At 38.9% G+C, this 15,980-nt stretch overlaps 2 protein-coding genes across 3 annotated transcripts; one reads left to right on the top strand and one right to left on the bottom strand.

Annotated features, from left to right (window-relative positions):
* Positions 1–363: 363 nt before the first annotated feature.
* Positions 364–6,511, top strand: LOC103935087. Its single transcript, XM_009344842.3, has 14 exons — positions 364–583; positions 1,000–1,058; positions 1,304–1,409; positions 1,907–2,019; positions 2,190–2,258; positions 2,571–3,182; positions 3,413–3,948; positions 4,122–4,186; positions 4,619–4,698; positions 4,924–5,028; positions 5,297–5,436; positions 5,515–5,643; positions 5,854–6,006; positions 6,117–6,511. The coding sequence occupies exons 1-14, from the start codon at positions 400–402 to the stop codon at positions 6,262–6,264; spliced, it is 2,499 nt and encodes an 832-aa protein (XP_009343117.2). The 5' UTR covers positions 364–399; the 3' UTR covers positions 6,265–6,511.
* Positions 6,512–6,747: 236 nt separating this feature from the next.
* On the bottom strand, positions 6,748–9,623 carry LOC103935086 (calmodulin-binding receptor-like cytoplasmic kinase 2). 2 transcript variants are annotated; one of them, XM_048590185.1, is made up of 6 exons: positions 9,261–9,623; positions 8,309–8,544; positions 8,027–8,195; positions 7,787–7,876; positions 7,402–7,703; positions 6,748–7,317 (listed from the first exon to the last, which is right to left on the bottom strand). In XM_048590185.1, the coding sequence occupies exons 1-6, from the start codon at positions 9,508–9,510 to the stop codon at positions 7,069–7,071; spliced, it is 1,296 nt and encodes a 431-aa protein (XP_048446142.1). In that variant the 5' UTR covers positions 9,511–9,623; the 3' UTR covers positions 6,748–7,068. The 2 variants fall into 2 exon arrangements, with proteins under 2 accessions (XP_048446142.1, XP_009343116.2); XM_009344841.3 differs by having other exon boundaries at positions 8,309–8,553; positions 9,261–9,620.
* Positions 9,624–15,980: the final 6,357 nt, after the last annotated feature.

The raw sequence follows: 15,980 nt of genomic DNA, 5'->3' as shown, positions 1-15,980 counted from the left end.
TAACTCATTTATCACTTTTAATTTTAATTTTAATTTTTTTTTTAATGAAACTTATAATCTTATGTAACGATATATTTATACTACGTTTCGACGACTAGACTTGTAACTTAACAACCCTCCCAACCCTAGACTTCTTATTATGATTTTTTATTTATTAGTCTACGTCTCTTCTCCTTTCTCCAAAGGGGGCGTGTATGCAGCAGCTTTTCACCGTCCAAAGTTAAATAAATAAATAATAAAAAATTCATAAAACAAAACATTAAAACGAAAAAACAGCCGGTAGCCATGGATGACGGGTACAAGTCAAAGGCGTGACTCAAAGAAATTCTCCAATTTACCATTTAAATAATTCTGATTAGTCTAATCTTTGTTTTTCTGTTTCAAGAATCAGAAGCTCCCATGGCTTCGAATTCGATTCTTTGTTCCTCTTCCCATTTACATCTCAGTCTTTTCGTGCTCTTTTTCTGCTTATTCGTCCACTGCTATTCGTACGGCGAACTGGGTCCGTACACCAGCTTCACTGTCTCCAGCTTCAGCTACCCACCGACCACAATCGGACCCTCTGGATTTCGATACATTAGAGGTGAATGATTAGCTTTTTGATAACCCTTTTAAGCATTTGATTGATTGGTTGCCTTTTCTATGGGTTTGAGATGTTTATGGGGGTGTAGCATTGGATGGGGTCGAAGTCAAAAAGTTGAATTTTCTTCTTTTGTTTTACAGTAGTTGTTGGAAATTTGTAAATTGCATCGACTAAGGTTTTCTTGTTGTTGAATATGCTATAATTTGGTCTGAAAGTTGTTAACTTTAGATGTGATCATGTTTGAAAGTTGTTGACTTGGGATTAGTTGAATCACAAGCAAGTGGATTTTCAGTATTTCGATTATCGTGTAATGAGTGATTTGTTTAAGATTGTAATTTTAATTTGTATTCAGAATTATATATAAAATGGTTGGTTGAGCAATTCCTAACTGGTTTTGGTGTTTTGCCTTGTTCTAGTTGAAATGCCACCATGGTTCTCGTCAATGTCGATAGCAGTGATTTCGAACGTGGAACTTGTAAGTATGCTTATCAGGGCTCAAATTTTCCACCTTTTCTTTTGTCAACAATGTCTGAGTAATTTGAGATGGAAACTGGAAAGGTATACTGTGTACTTGCCTGAGAGCTGTTTCCCAAATGAAAGTTGTTTTCTGGATTCGCGATTGGCGTTCCTTTCCATAAGAAACAAGCCTGTAAATCGAATCTGTACTTGAATATAGTATGATTACTCTGCTTTCTTGCTAATGATTCAAACTATTTTCAGGCTGCTGGAGACATAGAAAAGGTTCCAAAAATTAAGTTACCATTGATTTGCTTCCGAGCTGGTAGCCTCCCACTGCCGGATGTTAACACTTCTCTAGTGGATTCAGGTATATGTCACCCAGCTTTAGATGAATTGACTAAATTGAAGTGTTGGTAAAACAATATTACTCCGTAGTCTCTGGTAACATGTGTACTTCTTAGGGTTTCTGCTCTATCTGATGCTTTGTGCCCTGTAGTTTTATGTTGCTGATCAACATGCATGCCAAATGTATTCCAAAAGAGTTTAACTTGACAGATACCTTAGGAGAGTCAGGACTGCGGAGTCTGCCTTGTTTAGTTTCCTTCGCATTGAATAAGTGTTAAGAATCCCAAAGAAATTTGCTTGCTGAGCCATTTTGTTAAAAGTGTTTCTCAACTATTACTCAACATGAATTTATCCGTGTGTCTGGTTAATCAAGGACAAGTATAACTGGCATACTCAAGCAATTTGTTTCATGTTTTTTCGCATAGACGCATTTAGATTTTCAGGTCCCCTTATTTTATATTACTGAATTCTATTTGAACGATGATTGAACATAGCATTGAATGAATCTACTGATAATAGCAGTTCTAGCTCCCCTTTACAATGGTTCGTATAAGGGAATACAAGCTCTTCAGAGTTCAGAGCAGTGCTATCCTATGCAAAAGAATTTTACTATCAAGTTGACAAATGAGCAGGTCTATCATCAAACCTTTTACTTATTTTTGTACAATTTTGAAGAGGGAAAGATTGCTCGAGCATTTAAGTAGTTCGTTTGCAAATCTTTTCTTGTTTTTTTCTAAACAAAAGTTTATTTTCTATTTACCAAAGAAAAGTTTATATACTGTCTTACGAAATTGTAGTTCAGATTTCTCCAGGAGTTTGGTATTTTGGTCTTTTCAATGGAATTGGACCTACAAGGACACAATCAAAGATGGTATGTTCTATTATCCTTTAGATTTAATAGTTCTTGTGTTGATTTGCTCTGCTGTTTGGGAATGATGTTAGTCATGCACCTGAAACCATTAGTTCCTTATTTATCGTATGCGATGAAGTTTTCTTGTTCACATCTCACTTCAAAAAAAATATAGAGAAAGAAAAATGCGTGGTATTTGGAGATGAAAAGGCTTTGTAGTTTTGTCTCTTTTTATTCTTTTCCATCGAAGGCTCTTAATGCGCTAATAATGGATAGTAATGAAGTTTATGTTTATTTGAATTCTTAATTGAGCCTACTACACTAACATTGCAGATTAATCGCTCACCATCATACACCTTCAGTGCCAATATCACTGTGGAAGGATGTACGACCCTAACCATGTGGGGCCCAGAATGCAATCAGACAATTAACCCACTTTCATGTGCTCTATCTAACAGCTACAGTGCTGCAGACAATTCTTCAGAAGCTGGTTTGTATAACCAAACACTTGAATATGTAATTTCATGTAAAAACAATTTTGGCACTTGTCATGGAGATGGCGAGCCCAAATTCTACTCTTTGGATGTAGTGGGAGTATCGCAAGAGTTGAAAATTTTGGCAAAGGATGTTTGGTTAAATGTAACGTTTTCAAATAACACCAAGAATGTTAGTGATATTAATTTAATGTGTTATGCACGGCATGGTGCCATACCTTCAGAAACTGTGCATGACTATTCGAGTAATATAAACAAATCCCCATTGGTCATTCAATTTCCAAAGGTTGGTAGCTGGTATATTACTATTTTACCTCTCAACGTTTCAAAAGAGCTTGGAGGGAGTCTGGATACTGACACAAAAGTTTGTTATTCCCTGGAATCAAAACTGCTTGAATGTCCGGAGGGCAAGGCTGGAGCAAATTGTACAAGGGAAATATACACCCTTCAGGTGGGCTTGCTGATAAATATGTTTCTGCTTCTGTGAAAGTTCGTGAAATTTCTAATTTCTTCTAAGTGGTAATTTATTTGTTTGATTTCCACATGGATATTGTTAATACTTCTATATGTTGCAATCTTAGATGACAGAACAGTTTCTGTGTATTTAATTTTATTCTTGATGCTTTAGGAAACTTATTGGCAGGAATGATTTATTGACAAACTGAGAATGGTTGTCTGCAGACATCGCTGAGGAAAGGTTCAAGCTACTTTGAATACTACTATTTACCCGTCAGTGAAAAAGTGTCTCCTGATTCAGCCAATTTTCCTCTTGATCCTCTTTCAACCAACTCCTCGCATGGTGGACAACCAGAAGAAACATGGACTTACTTTGTCATGGACATTCCGCATGGAGCAGCAGGAGGAAACATGCACATTCGATTAAACTCAGATGAAAAGGTTAACTATGAAGTATATGCTAGATACGGTGGATTACCATCTCTCGCTAGCTGGGACTATTTTTATTCAAACAGGACAAGCAGTAGTGATGGCTCCATATTTTTTAACTTATATAATTCAAGTGAAGACAAGGTCGATTTTTACATTTTGTACGTTAGAGAAGGAACCTGGAGCTTTGGTCTAAAGCATCTCAACACCACCAGTGATGCTTTGAAAGTTCCGACTAGCATGTCTGTTTCACTTGAAAGATGCCCGAGAAGGTGCTCTTCACATGGAAAATGCGAAACTGCGTTGGATGCCAGTGGATTGACATCATACAGGTTTATTTTTAATCCTTCACTTTATGGTTTTTTTATCTACTGTGTTCTTCAGTTTCCTTTTTCGGAACACCTATGTTTTAAATTTCTTGGTTAGTAAGATAGCTGACACCTTAATTAATCTTTCAATAGTAATTGCAAACAGTATAGTTTTCTAATATTAATTTTTTTGTCAGCTTCTGCTCATGTGATCGGGACCATGGAGGCTTTGACTGTAGTATTCAACTTGTAACACCTCATGGTATGTGTTATTTCAGCAGTGAACTTATACAAAATTGTTGTCTATGCCGTTGGTCTTTAACTTTTTCTGCACATAGTTCGAAACATGCTAATGTAGTCTGGTTCTCATTGAATGAGGTTCGTTTGTCCTGCAGCCGGTAATATGAATTTTCCTCGAGGAAGCAAATTGAAATAGAAAGTGTTAAGACAAAATCTGCAAAAATAGAGTCCACTATTTTGGAGGAATAAAATGTAGATGATCATTTAGCAAAAAAGATTTTTTGGAAAACAATATAAACTTGTCTAAGTATATACTGTATCTGCTTAGTTTGGCTGACATAGGCCCTGAATCTGGTATAGTTAGTTTGAAGTGGTTTTCTACAAAGTTATTATTTACGTTGCAAACTACTACAATTGTTCTCTTATTTATTTCCCTGCCTGAAAATTGTCATAGGGCACGTATGGCAATCCATTTTTCTTATTGCGTCAAATGCTGCAGCAGCACTTCCTGCATTTTGGGCTCTTCGACAGAAGGTAATACTTTAACTTTGATTCACAATAACTAGACTTCTTCAAACATAATGTAATAATATATTACTAGTTGAAGTTTGCGACAGTACTCTCCATAAGATTATCCTAAGTGGACACTGAACTGATGCCATATTGGTTTGATTCAATTCTGAAATTTAGACGATTTTCATTATCCAGCCGGAAACCTTTTTTGGCTTTTAACAAGTAGACCATGATTTCTATTTGCAGGCATTGGCAGAGTGGGTGATATTTACATCTAGTGGAATTGCAAGCGGAATATATCATGCATGTGATGTGGGAACCTGGTGTCCTCTGGGCTTTGGTGTCTTACAGGTACACTTCTTTCTCTATTTTCCTTCTTAAAGAAATAACTATTGATCGAACATTTTGTTTTTAATTAGATAAAAAGATAATATCTTTCAAAGATTTGGTGTTACAAACTTATGAAGACACTCGTAAAAATAATAAACAATGAGAACGGGATACGCAAGTAATGGCAAAAGACTGGACGCATTTGAAGTGGACAAATCTGTCGTGTAATTAAGCAGTTATATACATTGCATTAAATCTGTGTGATTAATTAGTTATCTGGAAATTTCAGTTCATGGACTTCTGGCTCTCTTTCATGGCCGTAGTGAGCACATTTGTGTACCTAGGCACATTTGAAGACGATCTTAAGAGAGCAGTACACACAGCCGTTGCAATCCTTACTGCCCTTATGGCTTATACTAAGGCCACAAGGTATAGTTACCGTGCATTTTAAATCTGGACCAGTTTTTAGTAATTCCATTATGCATCTAACCATGCTGAACTTTGCAGGCCAGCCAATATTATTCTTGTAATGGTAATTGGCGCCGCGGCTCTTCTTATTGGGTGGCTGATAGAATTGTCAACCAGGTTTAGGTCATTTTCCTTTTCGACCGGATTCTCCTTAAGTATGATTGAGAGGTGGGTATCCTTGGAACGCTACGATGTTATTTTAAATTAGCATGGGCTGGGCAGGCATCTACAATTTTCACAAACCCTATTTGAGTATAATAGCCCTAGGAGATAAGTTGATGGTAGCCCGTTAACTTTTGCGGTGACATTTTTATGGCAGAGTTATATTTATGCTTATCCATTCCATTCCCTTTTCTAAAATACAAACGGATTACGCAGGTTGCAAGCTGTTAAGGGATGGCTCAAGAACCTCATTAAGACAATTATTACAAGATTTCGCTGGGGTTTTGTACTGGCAGGTTTAGTTGCATTAGCCCTTGCAGCAAGTAGCTGGGTACTGGAGACCAGTGAAAGCTACTGGATTTGGCACAGGTATAGTTAATGAAAATCTCTCTCTTTCTCTTCTCTCTCTCTCTCTCTCTCTCTCTCTCTCTCTCTCTCTCTCTCTCTCTCTCACGAATGGTGCATAAAATGATTTGCAGCATTTGGCACATAACAATATATACATCTTCCTTCTTCTTCCTATGCTCGAAAGCAAGTCCTGTAACTACGGTAGAGACTGAGAATCAAATGCCACCGAATGGAGCCTATGAATTGACTCGACAAGATTCATTTTCAAGAGGCCAATAACGAGAAGAGTAGTACGGGAAATTTTGCGGAGGTAAGGTTATAGAAAAAAGAAAAAACATTTTTTTTACTGCCAAGGTAAAATGTTTTGGGAGATGGAAGGTTTGTGAATATTTACGGTATAGGTAGGCAGTATTTTTAGTTGGAGAAATATGAGAGTTATAAGTTATTGAAGGGCCTCGGAGGAAAATTAAAGACGATGTTTAGTTTGGTCATTGAAAGTGTAAATGGTAATATTATTTTCATGTGAGTCTTTTGATTTGGCTCCTACTTTTTGTTTATGTTTATATCTTCCTGAAACTCTTACCATTGTCGCCAAATGGTGACCGGCCCCAACTTATCAACCGAACTCGCTTCAGACATGTATCTGTCCTTTCTAACCAAGTAGAGACTGAGTGCCGCTAAATTAGCTAATCATCTCATCCACCCTTAGTTATTATAATCCCAATACGCTCGTATATTTGAAAAAAGATAAGAATACACGCATATCGAATTTGATAGCTTAAAATACAAGCAGCCTTTATAAACGTACAAGATCCTCCAACAACAATAAACAACTCAATAAAACTTTCAATTAACCAAAATACACTCAAAATCAAGGTGTCCTATACACAATCTGAACTGCAGAATCATTCTTCAAGATATTACTCGATTTGCTACTCAAATTGCTCATGCACATTTACTGCGCAGTTCTTTTTTACCAAAATGCAACCACTCTTCGTGTTCCAGCTCCGGTAAAACCATATCATCATTACATTCCGTTTACTGGGAGCACCAAGACTCATTGTTTTGTCACTCTTCTCATGTTCAGGTACTCATCTGTGAACGGCTAGAAAATGAACGGAAGTCTGGAGCTAATACCTCTTTGTAATCCTTACGGATGCTCCAGAGGATCTCCGCGCACCTCCTCATGCTAGGCCGGTTCTGTCTGCGTGGAGCCAAGCATTGCAATGCTAGTTCAAGGATCTTTTCGATGGCTAGATTATTTGCTTCTGTCTGTTCTAACCTCGGGTCCAAAATAGAAAGAGCATCTCCGTCAGTAAACTTCTTCATAGCCTGCAAAACCAACCCCGAGTTATGTGTTACATTCCCACGTAAACCAAGTAATGTGATAAAAGAGCGAAGACGAGAAGTTCATACCCATTTTGCAGTTATTCGTTCCTTGATGTCCCGTTTGGCCTCGATTGGGCGCCTGCCTGTAACTAGCTCAACCAGTAGTACACCAAATGAAAAGACATCACTCTTCTCCGTGAGTTGATATGTTCTCAGGTACTCGGGGTCCAAGTAGCCAGCGGTTCCTTTGACTTGAGTGGAAACATGGGTTGCACCTGAATCGCTATCAGCAGCAAACCTGGCAAAACCGAAGTCAGCTACCTTGGCCCTGAAGTTTTCAGTTAGGAGAATGTTGGAAGACTTAATGTCTCGATGAATAATCGGATGATCTGCCAAGGAAAGCCAAGCACGGTCCTGTTAGTTCCCCGACACAGATTCTACAACTCTAAGTGAACTAAAACAGGAGATTTACCCGTGTACATATGCAGATAGGTGACCGCATGAGCCACATCAATTGCAATGTCTAGCCGTGCTGCAAGGTCAAGAATCTGACCGTACAAACCTGCACTTTGCATTGTATCACATTTTAGGCACTCAAGGTGATGCATTTATGAGCCAAGGTGCACCGATACATGTTCAATCTCGCGCACAGGCACACACGGCACACAGAAAGGAAAGAGGAAAAAAAGAGAGTAACACAAATAGAACTTACATTCCAAATGTTGTCTGAGGGTTCCATTAGGAACATACTCGACAACAACAATCTTTTCGTCTTCATGCTCCAAATACCCGTAGAACTTGACCAAATTCAAATGCTCCACCTGAGCCAGCATTTGAATCTCGCTTTGGAACTCCACTCCCAAATGCTTGTCATATACACTCTGAAAACAAAAGTAACCACTCAGTTAAATCCGAAATCACACGCCGGTCTTAGCCATACAACGGTCATAGAAACATGACAAGTTGAATATAATGTAACAAACTTGAAGCCAACCTTTTTAGCGCGTTTGATTGCAACAAGGGTCCCGTCTCCGAGTCTCCCCTTATAAACTGTCCCAAAGCCGCCTTGTCCGATCTTGAAAGACGGAGAGAAGTTCTTTGTGGCCTTGTTTATTTCTTCCATGGTGAACTTTAGAATCCCGGGCTCACTCCCGTGCCTCGAGTTATTTGAGTAGGAGTAGATGCCTCGACTTGAACTGCGCCTTCTCTCGCTTCCATCTCTCGACGCATCTGAAAATACTAGGAAAAACAACTTTCTTGTTCAGTATACCTCATAAAACTCATTAAACAGCTAATTCGATTCAATTATTTGTCATGGCATTGAGTTGTTTGTCTCTTCTTACAGATACGAAGGAGGAGAAGAAAACAAATGGCAGCCTAATACTTTCTTCATTTTTTAATCAAAACAGGCCAGTGCTTCCTAATTCTACTAAACTTCATTCATACACGCAAGTGTATAGGCAAATGCTAGTATTATATAATGATAAAAGAAAAAAGTGGTTAACTGGTCATTGTATTTCCATTAACAACTTTGACCCTGCAGAAAAACTCTGGAAAAATAATCCATAACCGTGGGTTGCGAATGAAGGGAAAGCCGCTGATCAGGAATTTAACATAACGGAATGGAGGAATTGGTGTTCCTGGGATTACTTTTTTAACGGCTAAAAGTGTTTTCTGACAAGCAAAAGGAACTCTTAATGATGTCTAGTAGAAAATCTTAAAAGCGCTTCTGGATCGTTAAAACGCTTAGGTGCCAAAGCATGTTCATAGCAAAAGAAGTATAAGTAATTTGGGCTTAAGTACTTTCTACAAAAGCAATTCAAAAAGGTGTCCTCCTCACAATGACCTTATTGAAAAGACTTGAAATTTCTAAAATTCGATCTCCACCAAAAGTCTACATTTTTTACCAGTCCCAGTTCAGATTCCTCAAAACAAAAAGGACTTACCGGAGGGAGCTTTGAACTCTTCAGAATCACCGAAGCTTACGGAGCTCTTCGTCTCCGGCGGCGTGAAGCACGAGATGAAGGCCCCGGCGACGGAGCGGGCGGCGACGGAGACCACGCTCCGTCCGGAGCTGGACTTTTGACCGGTTGAGGATAGAGAGTAGGGCGAGCTCGGAGAGTAGGGGATCCGGTCCGGCGTGCTCCGCGGGTCAGAGGTAGGATTTCGGCTTCCGTACGATGGGGTTCGCCTCATTTCAGAGAGAGAGAGAGGGAGAGAGATGGGACTAGACGTGAAAATGGCGGGTGGTTGTAAGCCCTGTGAAGTTGAGAGAGAGAGAAGACTTTGATTTTCAAAAGGAGGCTAACGTGCGCCGTTGACGTCAAGCGTGTTAAGAGCAGGACGAGGTGCAAAATAATTGGGTTTCATTTTCACTATAAGATTTTCAATTTGGATCAGGATCCTCTCCTGAGCGCAGGATGAGGATCATTCTGACCAAGGAGCGTGAATTGTTGGATAAAAATTCAACGACTACAATCAGGAGGATATCTTTAAAGTTATAATAATTATAGCCGTTAGATTTTCATCCAATGATTCACACTCCTTGATCAGGAGGATCTTCAACCTTAGCTCAGGAGAAGATCATAATCCTTTCAATTTAATTTCTCCCATTTAATATCCAAACATTATATTCTTATAACTTATTTATCTTATTTTTCTAATAAAGATGATACTGATATGCGACAAATTACATTTTTATTATAAAAATTATACAAATAATAATACAATTAGATAGTAATGAAGAGACTCACATAAGTCGCTTGAAAAATTAATTAAAAACAATATTATGGTCTTTCAACTTTAATGTTAAACTGCTATTTTATAAAAAGTTTATCCTGTGGCGCTTATTTTTAGTCCACAAGACACGGGTTGATGCCAAGTGGCTTTCATAACTGTGAATCCGAAAAGTTAGGGACTTTTTTATAAAAGAAATTTCTATTGGTTGATTGTATACATCTTTTAACCCATCTAGCATTATTTTGGCATATATATCAAGCGAAAAATGAACGTATCGACTATCGAGCGTTACGTTAAATAACAAATATTATCTTGATTGTTAAATTGACAAAAGAACCAGTTACATAAAGATTTGTAACTTTATTGCTACACTATCAAATTACGACAATAAAAAAACTATCACCAACTTCATACTGAAAAGATAGCAGTGAAATTAACATTGTATTTTGAGTTCTCCTATTAATATCCATTTCTTAATCACTAGATATTAAACAACTTTTTGTTCAGTTTATTTTTTGTGGTTTCGATTCGAAGAAGAGATTGTCAAAATATTTGGTTGGACCACCGACAGTTTTCTTGTTTAGATAGCTCATGCATGCCTGTCTCCAACTCTTACCATGACTAAGTAAAAGGCATAATTTGTGCACACCTCCTGCCAAACAAAATTGCAAACCATAATTCACGTGATGCTTTTTCTAATCACATCCATAATTAGGGGTCATTCGGTATAGGATCCCAAATCGAAAATGAGATTTTAAGGTCCAAAGAGAAAATGTTCGGAGCAGAAATTTGAATATCAATCCCGAACCAAATTTTGATATTCTCAATTTTTGAGATTTCCGAAATGTCTACGGTATTTCGAGATGGATATAGACTAGATTTTGTTTTTGGGCTTTTGGGTTGAAATTTGAGATTTTTGTGCTATAAGCTAAAAATTGGATTTTGGCTTGAAATTTTGTTGCCCAATTTTATATCAATTGAAATTTAGGTTTTTTTTTTATATCATACCAATTTCAAACCAATTCATTCATACCAAGTCAAATTATGTTCCAAAGTTCTAAACTACTTAATTTCATACTTCTATTTCTAATATAGTCTAATATCAAACTACTTAAATTCAACAATTAACATGCATGCTACCAAAATAAATAAATAAATAAATATATACATATATATATATATATATATTTATTTTTGGTTCGGTTTCAGTTCGGGATTCTCGAACCATTGAATATGTAATCCTGATTTCCAGACCGAAAGATTTGTGAACGGTTTAGTATGGAGTCCCGAAAATATCGGTATTATCGGTGTGGTAATTTTTTGGTATAAAATCGAAATTTTTTTTGTTTGGTTTGAGATTTTCGGGAAAAATTTCCAAACCTTTCCATAATACACAAGATTAGCAAACATTGTTGCAATTTTGTGAAGACGTCCCACCAAACAATGTTGCAATTTTGTGAAGACGTCCCACCAAACAATGTTGCAATTGAATTATATATATTCTTTTCTGTCACGTTTGGATGGCGTTCAACCTTCGACTTTCCTCGTCCAGACCAATTACGTCGGAAGGGATTTTAGTTCATCTGTATAAAACATACGAATTCAGAAACTTACTCTACAATCCACAAAGATCAATTTACTAAAACTTTGATTAGAAGTTAATCAACTTTGACACAACTCTGCAATCTGCAGTTTGTTGAATATTGCCACAATTTCAAGGAACCTTTCCCAGTCAACATCTCTTATATTAGCAACAATGAAGGGGATTTGTCACTCGTTGGATGAAATCATGTGACTCAACAACAAATAGACAGAAATGATAAAATTTTCTGTTGCTTCGATTACGTGAATACTTCTTGTAATTTACTCAGATTTTGAATTTCGTCCTTGTAATTTTAATCTTTGCAATTTGGGTTTTTTTTTTTTTTTAAAAACAAGAAGGTGTGCACAAAATTTTTTAGAAAAAAAATTAACTTAGTTGACGGTTTGAATTGACTTGAAAACAACATGAACCACCAGGGCGAAAACGCAGGAAAAAAAAATGTTGAAACGAAAGTGAAAATTCGAATAAACTATAGGAACGATTAGTAAAAATTGGCTTTTGAATTTTGATTGGTCTCGTGGGTACTGGATTTGAGATTGTTTAGTTCTCAATTAAGTTTGGCTTTCCTTGATCCAAAATGTAAACATTAATCCTCTATCACACCAAGCTCAAAGTAAGGCTAGGATAGTAATAGGAGGGTGCTGTGAAGATACAAAGATATGAAGACTCAAGCCTTCTCTCCCTTGGATACAGGTTTGGTTCATGCATTGCATAACAAACTGCATTTACGTTTCTTGTCTAGTGTGTTCTGCCTAGCCAAGTATGTGCACATGCTTTAATCTGAATATGTCATCACACAACCTTTTGTTCATGTCCTATGACCTTTTCATAGGTGCATTCACAGTGAGTTGGCTGCAGTTTAACAGTTTTCACCAAAATATCTACACACTGATGTGAAAGTTTTGTGGAGTAAACATGAGCTTATCATTTCAGGTTTTGGAGAGTATATATGGGATTAGCTCTCAACTCCAAATACCATTTCTCCCCGCAGCTTCGTGAAACCCTAGTTGTAGAAAACCTTGACGAACTCATTGTGAAGACAAAAATAATCTCAAAAAATCTAGAGGCGATACGTGAACTTTTTGCTCAAAAAAGACAAGATTGCCCTCATTAAATGGGCAGGCTCCTTAAATTCCCCCGCATAGCTCACACCCCTGAAGGTCCCTGCAGCTGAATACGATTGCCCACAGCTCACCTGCCTTTGGCAAGAAAAAGTCAAAGCATTAAAGATAAAGATTAATTATCTAAATCATATCTTTAATACATTCTCAATTGAAGATTGTCTTCATTCAAGTAAGCAATCCATATTTAAATCAATTAGGGATATTTACTTCATCATCTCAAGATATTATTTCCTATTAAATATCTTGAGAATACTTCTCCATAAACCTTGGACAATAAGATGCCGCCATGTGTAGGGTAAAACCCTAACACTGTGGTCGGCCCTCAGCCTTCTCCCCAATATATATCCCCAATTCTACCAAATTTTGGTAAGATTTTTCTACCCCTAAAAACCCTAAACACTCACTATTTTTAGAGCAACTAACTTAGGCATCGAAGATCCATTGGCCTAACCCCCCCTCACCTCGTAGGCTCATGAGGCTTAGGTATTTGATCAAAGGTGTTGATTATTTTGTAGATGCATTTTTGTCAAAGCTAGAGATAGTGGACATTTGGATCGACAAATTGGTTATTTCATTGAAAGCTGATTCAAATACTCGAAGAAGCTTTTTGCATTTGGTTTCTTGAATTTTCTGTTACGTTGAATTAATTTTTCCTAGAAAAGTTTATTGATCAATCCCTGGAGAGAGGATCCAATGGTAGGAAATTTAGAAACCACGACAAATGGAACCCCGTATGTACAATGATTTGATCTAGAGAGCAAAGATAAGGACGTAGCCCTACGATGACGATCCTCAAGACTCAACACGATGATGGGAGGAGCCTTACCATCGCAAAGCCACACCATTGCCATAGCCACCACTTTGCAGCCAATGGCAAGGACCACCGCAGCAGCAGCGACCCAAGCTGAGTCCCAAGCACGCATTGCAGTGGCTCACTAAGGCACCGACAGGCTATAGACAAAAGGCCTAGCCCATAACAGCTGCCACAGCAAGCCCAGGGTAGAAGGCCCAGCCCATTGCAGTAGCAAACCCATAACAGAACCCAAGCCACTACAGCAGCTGATGCCAGCTAGGCAACTAAATGGGGCTAGGCCCAAGGCAACCAGCTAGCAGGCATGCTGTAGCAGCCCAACAGTCAGGAGGGCCCAATCTTGTGCAGGCATAATGCCGAGCACACGGCTCAGCCACCCAGCCGGGTTAACTCACCTTGCGACCAACTCCGGCAACTCGGCCCGCTACCCAATCCAATTTGAGGCCACCTCTGACAATTCTGATTCCGGTCACCAGCCCTGCGATCGACCCAAGAATGCTAGCTCTGGGCTCAAGCTTTATACCTGCAAGTCCACTACACTTCCATTACACATGGAGACACCTATTATCCAGACTTTCCTATCCAAATGGTGAGTATCACTTGCCTCAGCAGGACAAGGGCAGATGATCGTGACTCATACCAGTAATGTCCCGGCGAACAGCCGTTCAACCCACCATGAACCGTGCGTTCTGGTAGTATTCACCTTCGTTTGGGTCATTGGGACAATTTATTCTCCTGCCTCAACGCGAAGAGAATCATTCATTCTTGACTTGGCTCACGAGTCAATGTGCATTCAAGGTTGGGTCCACACTTCGACGAGCACTCTAGACATTCCAGGCGAAGTGTCCACACGAGACTATGCTCACAAGAAGATCCTTCTGCGAGCCACTGGAGTAGGCAGCAAAATGATGGACTGAGAAGAGCACGAGAGCAATCCAGCTCGAGTTCCACTGGCAGTCCCCGCCAAGCACGACGACAAGTAACACAGAATGAACCATTTGCATTGTGACCACGACATAGACGAGCAGGACAAGTATAAGAGTAATATAGACCAGTAGGTCAACACCGAATGCAGTCGGAGGTTCTGCTGCCCCCATTAGAGGCAAATCCATGGGGAAGTACAAAGGCTCGTAGCAGAGCAGTTGCGCGGATTCCAGTGTATTGAGACTACTGATGATGCCATTCGAAGAGTCGTGGCCAATATGAGCAGGTCACTATTTACAAATGAGATTGAGCAGATAAAGCCATCACAGAAGTTTAGCCCACCATATTTCACCTTATTTAGGGGAGATGAAGATCCGGACAGACACCTAATGCACTATAGAAACATCATGACCCTCTACTGCAACGATGACGCTCTCATGTGCAAAATCTTTGCCACGACGCTCCAAGGTGAGGCGCAAGATTGGTTCCACTCCCTGCCGCAACGCTCAATCTAGAACTTCAACAAACTTTCATTGGTTTTCACTAAGGAATATTCATTTTGTCGCTCAATTAAAAGGAAGTCATTGGTTTTCACTAAGGAATATTCATTTTGTCGCTCAATTAAAAGGAAGTTTCACCACCTCTTCAACATGAAAAATGACTCAAATGAGACACTCCACACATACGCTAGAAGGTTTAAGACGGAGAAGGCAAAGATCATCGGATGCGATGATAGCATTGCAAGCTCAGCTTTCTGGAAGAGGCTCCAAGCAGATTACCCATTTTTTAGAAAACTAATTATAGGCGAAAACTTGACCTTGGTAGATTCTTATGTTTTAGCAGAGAATTACTCCCTCTGGGATGAGGCTAAGCGCTCCCAGAAGCCGCCTGAGCAACCGTGCAAAGCCATGGAGCCAATTTAGAAGAAGGCGAATGATATACTGCTTAATGACAAAAATAATCCAGAAAGTAGACGTAAGGATCAATCCCCGACGAAATGAGGCTCAGCGCCTAAGGTGTACACCAAGTTCTCAATCACGATCAACTAGATCTTTCATAACCTTAAGAACAAGCCATGGTTCAAGATGCCATAACCCATGAAAGGAGATACCTCCAAGATGGACCAGATGAAGTACTATGTATTCCATAGAGGTCCAAGACACGCAAACAATGATTGCATCATATGGATGAAGTACATTGAGAAGCTTGTAAAAAAGGCAAATACGACTAGTATGTAAACAGACCAGCTACCTAGCCAAAGCGGGAAGCAGACATCGAACCCCCAACTAAGACAATCTGAATCAATGGCATCTACATCGAATCTGAGCAACTGGGGGCCATCAACAGTTCCAAGAAGATGAAGATCCAGTAGGCGAGATCGATCTTTCAGGTTCAAGCCGTAGATGCTGTACCTGGACCAATCGTCGGCTTCATCGAGCATGACGTTGAGGGAGTAGACTTTCTT

Source organism: the organism of the source record quoted next, unplaced genomic scaffold (genome assembly GCF_019419815.1).
Source record: "Pyrus x bretschneideri cultivar Hongxiangsu unplaced genomic scaffold, Pyrus_bretschneideri_v1 Contig302, whole genome shotgun sequence".
NCBI lineage: Eukaryota > Viridiplantae > Streptophyta > Magnoliopsida > Rosales > Rosaceae > Pyrus > Pyrus x bretschneideri.
This window is presented reverse-complemented; position numbering and strand designations above follow the sequence as displayed.